Here is an 11,219-nt window from a genome sequence, read left to right on the forward strand (position 1 = left end):
AATTTGTCAAGTTCATACAATTGTATAATACTAATTGAAAACAAGTTAACCAAAGGCTCTGATACCACTGATGGGTTTTAGACATACAATCTTATGTGTGCATGCAACCCTAGAATTGGATCTATGTTTTCACTATTAGATACACAACATTATGAACACATAGATAAAACCCTAGTGTGGCCTACTATTTTCGAAATTCACATAGAAGGTTAGATCTCATACCTCTTGTTGTTATATTGCAATAACAACTTAAATCTTCAAACCTTAAGTCTTGAAAGCAAGCACCACAAGTGTAGTGCCTCTAATGGCTCACAAACACCACAAGCAATTGGAGAGGCTATAGAGAGAGAAGGGGAGAGGTAGAAATCGGCCTTGGGATCTCTTAGAAGCAAGTGGACAAATTCTTAAGGCCTTAGGGGTCTTTATATAGGGTTTAGATTAGGGTTTCAGTCCTTATCCTTATCTAGTTGCTTGCCCACCAAGCAATCATAAGATAAGCCTTGAAAAGCCCTTATCTCTTGGACCCTTGGTCGATTTCAAGGATATCCTATCCCTTGAATTCGTCCAACCTTTAACAAGGATAACCATTGCCCTATTTTGCAACTATCACATAATTACAATTCAGCCCCTCTAGTTTAATTAATTACACTTGATCACAAAATTAATTCCTAATTAATTATTGACCAATATTAATTAAACAAATATGATTTCTCCTTTAATATATTATTCTTATAACATATTAATAAATCATAACAACCTCTTTCTCTATTTATTTCTCCAGTCAAGTTGCTTTGGTGAAGGCAACCCAAAAGGACCATGCACAACCGGGTCAAGTACTTACCAAATATGGTTACGGGCTTAGACACTAATCCAACACAAACAATACAAGAGAGAAGCCTTTCATACATATTGGGAGAGGTTCAAAAAGCTTTGTGCCCGTTGCCCAAAGCATGGTATTAGTGAGTATCAAATCCTCCAATACTTCATTGAAGGCATGACTCTTTGGGAAAGAAGACTTCTTAATGCTTCAAGTGGAGGATCTTTGACTGACAAGACCCCAACTGAGATTCGGGATCTCATAAAAAACATGGCGGAGGATTCAAAGCATACTAGTCAAGATGAAGATTGGTACACAGATGCACCCCGAGGTGTAAAAGAGGTGCACACTCCTCAAATTGAAGCTCAACTATCCGAGTTGACTAAGGTGGTAATGATGCTTGCTAAGGAGAAAGGTGTGCAATCCACACCCCGTCCTGGCATTTGCACTCAAGTGGGACACCCGACTGATATGTGTCCTCAATTGCAAGAAGAAGAATATGAAGAAGAAAATGCTATGGGAGGCTATTCCGGGCATAATCAAAGAACTTATGATCAGCCCCGAGGCAATCAAGGTTGGAACAACAACCAAAACATGGGCTATCAACAAAGACCACCACCCCATTACCAAGCAATACCTCCATTCCCACAACAAAATTACCAACCGGGGCAACCACAACCTCCTCCTCAACAAGCCGGATCCTCAAGTATGTCCTTAGAAGACATAGTCAAAATCCTTGCCACCAGCACCCAAAGTTTTCAGCAAGAGACCAAGGCAAGCATCAAGAATCTTGAGCAACAAATGGCACAACTTGCTCAATCGGTGAGCAAAATGAAGAATCAAGGAAAGCTACCTCCTCAAACTGAAAAGAACCCAAAGCACAATGCTTGTGCAATTAGCTTGAGGAGTGGAAAAAAATGTGACATCCCCAATTTTACGGCCAGAAAAGACTGATTTGTTTATGCTTTGTTTTTAAAATCAGAGTAATCTTTGAAAGAAAATAGTTGCGGAATTTGTTCCCAAAACAAAATATGATAAGAATTTATCAAAGCATTTCTTTAAAGAAACGTATTTTCATTATTTAACAAAATCTCGGGATGTCATGTTCAATACAGACCAAAAGCATAAACAGAACAATTTGACCTTACAACAGTTATTTACAACTACTGGTCTATTATCCAAAATCTCTCGTCAAGTCCACCAACTTATACTCTTGTGTCATTACCTGTAATACAAAGAAAACTGAGTGGGTCAGGCTTGGGAGCCTGGTGAGCATATAGGGTTTTCAACCCACAATGTTATATCATATATGTATATATATATATATATATAATTTCACTATATACAAACAACTCTTATCCCACCCCATCGATCCTCACAACGACACGATCTAAACTCTCGTATCTAAAATTTTCCTCTTTACCTGATCCCTACTCACGGATCTAAAACTAACCTTTTCACCTGATCCTTACTCACTGATCTAAAACTAACCTTTTCCCCTGATCCATACTCACGGATCTAAAACTACCTGATCCATACTCACGGATCTAAAAATAACCTCCTGATCTGATCCATACTCCCGGATCAATAATTGTACCCAATCCATACTCCCGAAATAGGGAAAATTAACTATACCTTAATCCTGATCTGATCCATACTCCCGGATCAATAACTGTGCCCAATCCATACTCCCGTACTAGGGACAATTAACTTAGTCTTAATCCATACTCCCGGACTAATAACAAGTTTTATCTCTTTACCTGATCCATACTCCCGGATCTAAAACTAACCTCTTGGTCTAATCCATACTCACGGATCTAAAACTAGCCTCTTGATCTGATCCATACTCACGGATCTAAAACTAACCTCTTGATCTGATCCATACTCGCGGATCTCATCTACCCATGTACTACCCAACATATTTGTAGTTATAAAATACATATACAGTTTAACTCATTAAAACCTATATAGTTCATCCATTCCACCAACATCTCAAATAAACGACAATAGATAAACACATAACACGTATTTCATAGCAAATACTTCATACTTATGTGTTAGAAGAAAGTAACTATACACTCACTTGATCAGAAGATGATCGGACAGCGCTACAGCTTGTAGAAGTAGTATTCTTCGGTGAAACTGTGATCTCTTCACACACCGGACTTTTCGCGGGCAGAGTTTCGGCTCGAAAACTCTTTTCTTCTCGGGATCTTCGGGCTTCGGGACTCGCTTCGGGTCTCGGGATGAAACCGGGGCCTCGGGGGGTTAAAATAGAGCTTAGAGAGAGTATCGGGAGTGGGAGAGATGAGAAGGAGCAACCAAAATCGGCTGACCCTCGATTTCTATTTATAGGGTGAATTTTCTGAGTTCACCTCGTGAGTTTCTAATATTCACCTCGTGAACTGGCTCACTTCGTGAGTTTCTAATATTCACCTCATGAGCTCGATACGTCATTGCGTTCGCCATGGCCACTTGCCCTGGAAGACGTCCATCATATGTTCACCTCGTGAGTCACTAATGCTCACCTCGTGAACTGACTCACTTTGTTAGCCACATATGCTCACCTCGTGAGCTCTGACACAGCCTTGGGGTTCACGCCCCGAACTTCAGAAATTCATAACTTTCGCATACGAGCTCCGTTTTTTACGTTCTTTATATCCACGTGTAGGTGAGATTACGCTCTACAACACTTGTTTAGACTCTGTTGGCTAATTTTGACTTTATTTTTATTATATTATTTTTAGTAGGCCGGGACAGGAAAACCCCGTTATAAATTCATAACTCCTTCATCTGACGTCCGTTTTCGTCTGTCTTTTTACCGTTGGACTACTATCAATGAGATCTACAATTCTCATTTAGATTGTTTCGGCTAAATCTCGCTCGATCTCATATTCGAACTTCGGGCTGTACATTGCTAAGCTGAAACGTAGAAAAATCATAACTTCCTCATACGAAGTCAGATTTGGACGTTCTTTTTATGCACGCTCGTGGTTTAACGTATTCTACGACTTTCATTTAGATTGCTAAGGCCAAATATCGCTCTAACGTAAATTCACTATTTACGTCGCGCTGTGTCGTGCCGGTTCTGTCGCGAAACTTCGACAGGTCATAACTTCTTCGTTATAACTCGGATTTCGGCGTTCTTTATATGTATTGAATCCTTGTAAAATATACTAAAACTTAGTTAAGATTATTCATTCTAAATAATCTTCTATCAAAAAGTCATTTTTGACGCTTAACGTCTCTAAATTGACTAGCCCTGATCTACGGGCGTTACAAAAAATATGATGGCCCGAAGATGCCCGAAGAAGAAGAAGAGGAGTTGGTGATAGAAGAACCACCAAAGAAGGATGAAAAGAAAGAAAAAATGGTGGAGAAAAAGAAGCCGGAAGAGAAAGAAGCAAAGATCGCACCACCACCTTTTCCATCAAGATTGAGCAACAACAAAAAAGAGAGAGAAGATAGTGAAATCATGGCGATGTTCCGGAAAGTTGAAGTCAACATCCCTCTTTTGGACGCCATCAAACAGGTACCTAGATATGCTAAGTTCCTTAAGGAACTTTGCACATCTAAAAAGAAGCTGCGAGGTAATGAGACATTGAAAGTCAGTGAAAGTGTTTCTGCAGTTTTGCAGAAACGGATGCCCCCAAAGTGCAAGGATCCGGGTGTTTTCACTGTTCCTTGCAAATTGGGAAACCTTTACGTCCCCCGTGTTATGCTAGATTTAGGAGCTTCAATTAATGTTTTACCATATTCTGTTTATAAATCTATTGGCATAGGCACTTTAACAAAAACCGGGGTGATAATCCAACTTGCAGATCGTTCTATAGTACACCCAAAAGGTGTATTAGAGGATGTTTTAGTGCAAGTTAATGAGCTTGTCTTTCCTGCAGATTTTTATGTGCTTAATATGGGAGATGATGACCACCCATCCTCGAGTTCCATACTTTTAGGTAGACCATTCTTGAAAACAGCAAGAACAAAAATTGATGTCTACAATGGTACATTGTCTATGGAATTCGATGGGGAGGTCATCAACTTTAATATCTATGAAGCAATGCGGTACCCAAGTGATGTTCATTGCATTAATTTTTTTGATATAATCCAACCTTTGACTGAAAAGTGTTTTGAGTTGACTAACCGTGATTTGTTGGAGTTAGTTTTGAGCAGGAATTTTGATAACAATTCAGTCAAAGAGATTGCAGAAAATTTCAAGTTAGATGAAGAGTTGCTGGAAATTGTGGAGATCATGGAAGAAAGGAAGAAAATGAGGCATAATAATAGCAATGTGAAATTGCCCATTTCTAACACAAAACTTCTTCCTTCTGTTGTGCAGGCACCTAAGCTAGAATTGAAAACTCTTCCAGATCATTTGAAGTATGCATATCTTGGAGAAGAAAAGACTTTGCCTGTCATTATCTCCAACAAGTTGTCCATTGCAGAAGAAGATGAGTTGGTCACTTTGCTGAAAAAGTATAAGAAAGCTGTTGGGTGGACAATTGTTGATATAAAAGGATTGAGCCCTTCCTTGTGTATGCATAAGATTCTCATGGAGGAAGACTTCAAACCAACTCGAGAGGCACAGAGAAGACTGAATCCACCCATGATGGAGGTGGTAAAGAAATAAATCATGAAGCTTTTGGATGCAAGTATGATCTACCCTATTTCAGATAGTAAATGGGTGAGCCCTGTTCAGGTAGTCCCAAAAAAAGCCGGTGTCACAGTTGTCAAGAATTTCGAGGGAGATTTGGTGCCCACCCGTGTGCAAAACGGGTGGAGGGTCTGTATTGACTATAGAAAGTTGAATGCCTCAACAAGAAAAGACCATTTTCCCTTGCCATTTATTGACCAAATGTTAGAGAGATTGGCGGGTAAATCTCATTACTGTTGCTTGGATGGTTTCTCGGGTTTTCATCAAATTCCGGTAGCCCCGGAAGACCAAGAGAAAACCACCTTCACTTGTCCCTTTGGCACATTTGCTTATAGGTGTATGCCTTTTGGTCTATGCAATGCACCTGCGACATTTCAGAGATGCATGGTGAGCATTTTTTCTGAATATGTTGAAAACATCATTGAAGTTTTCATGGATGATTTCACAGTCTATGGAAACTCCTTTGATGAATGTTTAAGCAATCTAACAAAAATTTTGCAAAGGTGCATTGACACAGATCTTGTGCTTAACTATAAAAAATGCCATTTCATGGTGGACAAAGGATTGATTTTAGGACATATTGTGTCCCAAAAGGCTTGGAAGTTGACAAAGCCAAGATAGATGTTATCAAAAGTCTTCCTTACCCGACAAATGTTCGGGAAGTTCGTTCGTTTCTTGGCCATGCAGGTTTCTATCGGCGGTTCATTAAAGATTTTTCAAAGATTACAGTGCCGATGTGTCAACTACTCCAAAAAGATGCTGAATTTGAGTTCACTCAGCCATACAAGGATGATTTTGATCGTTTGAAGGATTTACTCACCTCCGCTCCAATCATCCAACCACCTAATTGGGATCTCCCGTTTGAGATCATGTGTGACGCGAGCAACACGGCTGTAGGGGCAGTATTGGGTCAAAAGGTGGATCGAGCACACCATGTCATCTACTATGCATCAAAGACCCTTGATAGTGCACAAAGCAACTACACCACAACAGAAAAAGAGTTGCTTGCTATTGTTTTTGCACTAGAGAAGTTCCGACAATACCTCCTTGGAACTAAAGTGATCATATATTCAAACCATGCAGCCATAAAGCACTTACTTACCAAGAAAGATTCGAAGCCGAGGTTAATACGGTGGATGCTGCTTTTGCAAGAGTTTGATATAGAGATCAAAGATAAGAGCGGGAAAGAGAACCTAGTCGCCGATCATTTGAGCCGAATAGTCCAACCCGAGGATGCGACTCCCATCCATGACACATTCCCAGACGAGAACTTGTTTGCTGTCCAAACACCACCTTGGTATGCGGATATATGCAACTTCATGGTCACGGGGAAGTTCCCACCCGATCTCACGAGGTCACAGAGAGATAAGATAAAGAAAGATGCGAGAAGGTACATTTGGGATGAACCGTACCTTTGGAAACATTGTGCAGATCAGGTAATAAGAAGATGTGTTGAAGAACATGAGGTACAATCTATCCTCAACTTTTGTCACAGTTATGCTTGTGGAGGGCATTTTGGTCCTCAAAGAACTGCCAGGAAAATTTTAGACTGTGGATTTTATTGGCCTCGACTCTTTCATGACTCTTACACTTTTTGTAAAAGTTGTGAGAGATGTCAAATGACTGGTTCTTTGAGTTCCCGAAACCAAATGCCTTTGACCCCCATCTTGGTTTGTGAAATATTTGATATATGGGGTATTGATTTTATGGGTCCTTTTCCTTCATCCTTTGGGAATTTATACATCCTTTTGGCTGTTGACTATGTTTCCAAATGGGTAGAGGCAAAGGCAACAAGAACTGATGATGCTAAAGTTGTTGTAGATTTTGTCAAGGCTAACATTTTATGTAGGTTTGGAACTCCAAAAGCCTTGATCAGTGACAGGGGCACACACTTCTGCAACAAAACTCTTGGATCAGTTCTCAAGAAGTATGGAGTCCAACATCGGGTGTCCACAGCTTATCACCCGCAAACAAATGGACAAGCTGAAGTGTCAAACAGAGAAATCAAGTACGTACTTGAGAAAACAGTGAACACAAACCGCAAAGATTGGAGTTTGAGATTAGAAGATGCTCTTTGGGCATACCGAACTGCATATAAAACTCCAATTGGGATGTCACCTTATAGACTTGTGTTTGGCAAAGCTTGTCACCTCCCTGTTGAACTGGAACACAAAGCTTTCTGGGCTGTCAAAAAGCTAAACATGAAGATTGCTGAAGCGGGTGTTCATCGAAAGTTAGAGATTCAAGAGTTAGAGGAGATAAGAAATGAAGCATTCGAGAGTTCACGCATCTTCAAATACAAGACCAAAGCATTCCACGATAAGTACCTCTCCCGTAAGACCTTCAAGATTGGTCAAAATGTATTACTCTATGACTCTCGACTTAAATGGTTTTCCGGTAAGTTGCGGTCCCGGTGGGTGGGACCGTTCATTGTTACTAATATATTTGATCATGGTGTAGTTGAGATTAAGAGTAACAAAACTGGAAAAGTATTCAAAGTTAATGGTCACAGGTTAAAAGTCTTTTATGAAGGTTTCCAAGAGAAAGACATGGAGGTTGACAACTTGGAACGCCCAGACTACATTGAATGAATCTAAAGGGCAAGGTCGAGCCAAAGACTTGAAACAAGGGCGGCTAACCGAGAGGCAACTCGGGAGTATCTCTTTCCAATTCTCTTAATTTTACTTTATTTCTTTCGTGTTGCAATGTTTTTGAGTTTTTTCGAGGGTTCCATACAAATAACTTTTCTATCTAATGGTCAAAGAAAATTTGGTTTTGAAAAAAAAAATCGTGATTTTGAGGTTTACAGAACAAAAACGCATGGGTCAGACAAAAATCGCATGGCCTTGTGCTAGCAAACGCACGGTTAGATTTTTAGCCGTGCCCAAACTTCGAGGTTTTAAATAAAAATTTTTTTTGGCACGGGGCTAGCTTGAAACGCATGGGGAAGGCAAGAAACGCACGGTCAAATTTTTGACCCGTGCGCTACCATCGAAGATTGCAAAGATTAATTTTTTTGCACGGGCTAACTTGAAAAATCACATGGGCTAAGAGAAAAACACATGGCCTACCTAGACCGTGCGTTTCCGTTTGTGACACAACTTAAAAATCGCACAGTGAGTTCAAACAAACACATGGCCCGTGCGTCCAAGCCAAGCCCCCGATACACAACCCCTCGAATCGCACGGTACACTTGCACACTTGAACTCGAACTTCACGGCAGCTTGATCGATCGACTTGGGTCTTCACTAACCGTGTGTTTCTCTTTTCTTTTCTTCCTTATTTCTTCTCACGGTCATGCGATTTTCTTTCCCTCCTTCCCTCTAAACCCATCTTCGACCGAATCCTCCTAAACCCTAGTGTAGGGTTCGAATCTTTCTTCAATTAATCCAATAAAGATCAAAAGGTATACTAATTTGGGTTCTTAACTTCATCATCTTCATTATCTAGGTCGAAATTCATTCAATGGGTAAAAATTGAATTTTTCTTCATAAGCCCTAGTTCTTGATTTGTATAGTTTGAATTGATTCTTGTATTGAGTTTCAAAATTCTTGTATAGGGTTGAATAGTAAGCTTGGGGAGGTGCTTTTGGAAGGAAGACTGGAAGCCTTCATCCCCAATTGGGCATTCCACCATTGAAGAGTTCAAGCTTTCTTTCTTGAGATTGAAGATGAAGTGAACAATACAAGCCAACACCAAAAATTCAAGCCTTTGAACGGTACATTCTTTCCATATCTTAAGTTTCATGCATTGATTTTAAGTTTGTTTGGTTAGAATTGTTGTGAATCCGTTATTGTGCTTCATATAATTGTTCATTCGTGCTTGTCTAGTTGTGTTCTAGTCTTTGGTCCACCACCCGTCTGTCATAACTCCGGTTTGTCATCATGCCAAAACGCAAAAATCCAAATCCAAAAGAGCATTTGGAATCCAAATATGGTGTCACCACCATTATTCACAACTCTCTTGAGCACCGTGAGCGATTCCTTCACCTCAAGGACAGCGAATATTCTCAACAACGGTTTGTAGATATTCCCACTCTCCAAGAACTAGGAGTTTATGATGGCGTCCATAGATTGTTTAGCAACATCGGTTGGGAGAAACTTCTCACTTTGGCACCAATGGAATCGTATAAAAACACAACCATTGAATTCTTACAATCTTTGGAATTCAATGACAATGCCAAATGTCTCTCCTTCCGTCTCATGCGTTTGCAATTTAAACCGAGTCTAGACGATATTAGTGGGTTTGTTGGGATTTCTAAATTCAATACATATGGTCCCAAATTAGGCTACATGCGAGAGAAGAATAATCCTTTTAAAGCCCAGGCCAAAGCCTTTTGGAAGGAAATCACAGGACTTGATGTGTATGAGGCTCGATCCGCCAAAGCATCTCATATCATCCATCCAGTCTTAAGGGTGGCTCTCCGAATTATTGCTAACATTGTCTTCCCCCAAGAAGATGTTAGCAGAGCCGGTAAGATGGAGTTAGAAATTCTTTGGTGCATGGTCACCGACTTGAAGAGACCTCATTTTGGCACCTTCCTTGCTTCCAAACTTCTTAAGGTCTCTACCAGCGATTATGGCCCTATTCATTGTGGCGGGATTATCTCCTATCTTGCCACCCGCCTTGCTTGTGCTGAGCTTTTTGAAAGCAAGCCCCTGGATCTCGAGAAAATCACACAAGGCTCTAATACCATCACATCCAATGTCCTTGTAGCCTCATCTTTCTTCCGTAAAGAAGGCGATGGAAAGTATCACATGGTTGGTGCAGGGTGAGCCACACCTCCGAGTTCCTGCTGGGGATTTCAGCTCTCTCCAACTCCACCAGGATATCACTCAGACTCGGTGGTGTCTACCAAAGAACACTTCTGCAAATTCCATCCCATGCGCTCCCGCGCCCATCCCGAGAGCTCCTGAGCGGCTGGTCGTGACCACGAAGACGACATCCCTATTCCACCCGCTCACTCCACTCCTCCCATAGCAGGGGGATCCACTTCTGTTGCCCCGGTGGAGACGGCACGTTATTTCTACACCCGGCAGGCAACTCAGTACCATGACACATACATGAGGCGTTTTGATCACCTTGATCAAGCGGTTGCCGACATTCGCGCTGATTTGTCTGCAACCAACGCCTCCGTTCAGTAATTGACACAAACGGTACAACAAGCTATGCAGTTCATGCAGCGTTGGGCCCCTCGCAGCTAGTAGATTGCCCTACCCTCTATGAGCATCGAGGACGATGCTTAATCTTAAGCTTGGGGATGAGTCTTTGTACATTAGGTTCTAGTTTCCTCATGCATAAAAAAAACATTCAATCTAAAGAAACCTAATCTTCATCAATAAGTTGAAGTGGTAAATTAGTCGTGGCTTGAGATTAGAACTTGTTCGTTTTTCATTAAAAATCTTGAAACAACCTAATCTCACACGAACACGTCTCCCGTGTCACACCCCGATCCTTGTCGGAATCGATCAAGGCGTGATATATTGTTCAAAGTCTCATGACAACTATGTTATAATATGATTAGATTCAATTAAGTACTAAGTATGCAAACAAGATCCACAACATACAAATACAAATCCAAATACGAACAACATTTATTACATCAAATTTAAATAGTCTTGTGGATTTCTAAGGCACAACCTATTTTTCATCAACTTCATTCTTCAAATCTGCATCATGGGTAAAAACAGGTCAACTACGAGAGTTGGTGAGTAATCTAATTTAGTAGAGAAAATTGTGAAGTTGAAA

General features: G+C 40.6%; 1 protein-coding gene across 1 annotated transcript; it reads left to right on the plus strand.

Annotated features, from left to right (window-relative positions):
* The first annotated feature begins 4,118 nt into the window (after nucleotides 1–4,118).
* Nucleotides 4,119–5,447, plus strand: LOC145115638 (uncharacterized). Its single transcript, XM_079051984.1, has one exon. It carries the CDS (start codon nucleotides 4,119–4,121, stop codon nucleotides 5,445–5,447), a length of 1,329 nt encoding a protein of 442 aa, XP_078908110.1.
* The last annotated feature ends 5,772 nt before the right edge of the window (nucleotides 5,448–11,219 follow it).

This window comes from Lactuca virosa, chromosome 1, assembly GCF_052849685.1.
Source record: "Lactuca virosa cultivar CGN04683 chromosome 1, Lactuca_virosa_CGN04683_v6, whole genome shotgun sequence".
In the NCBI taxonomy this organism is placed as follows: domain Eukaryota; kingdom Viridiplantae; phylum Streptophyta; class Magnoliopsida; order Asterales; family Asteraceae; genus Lactuca; species Lactuca virosa.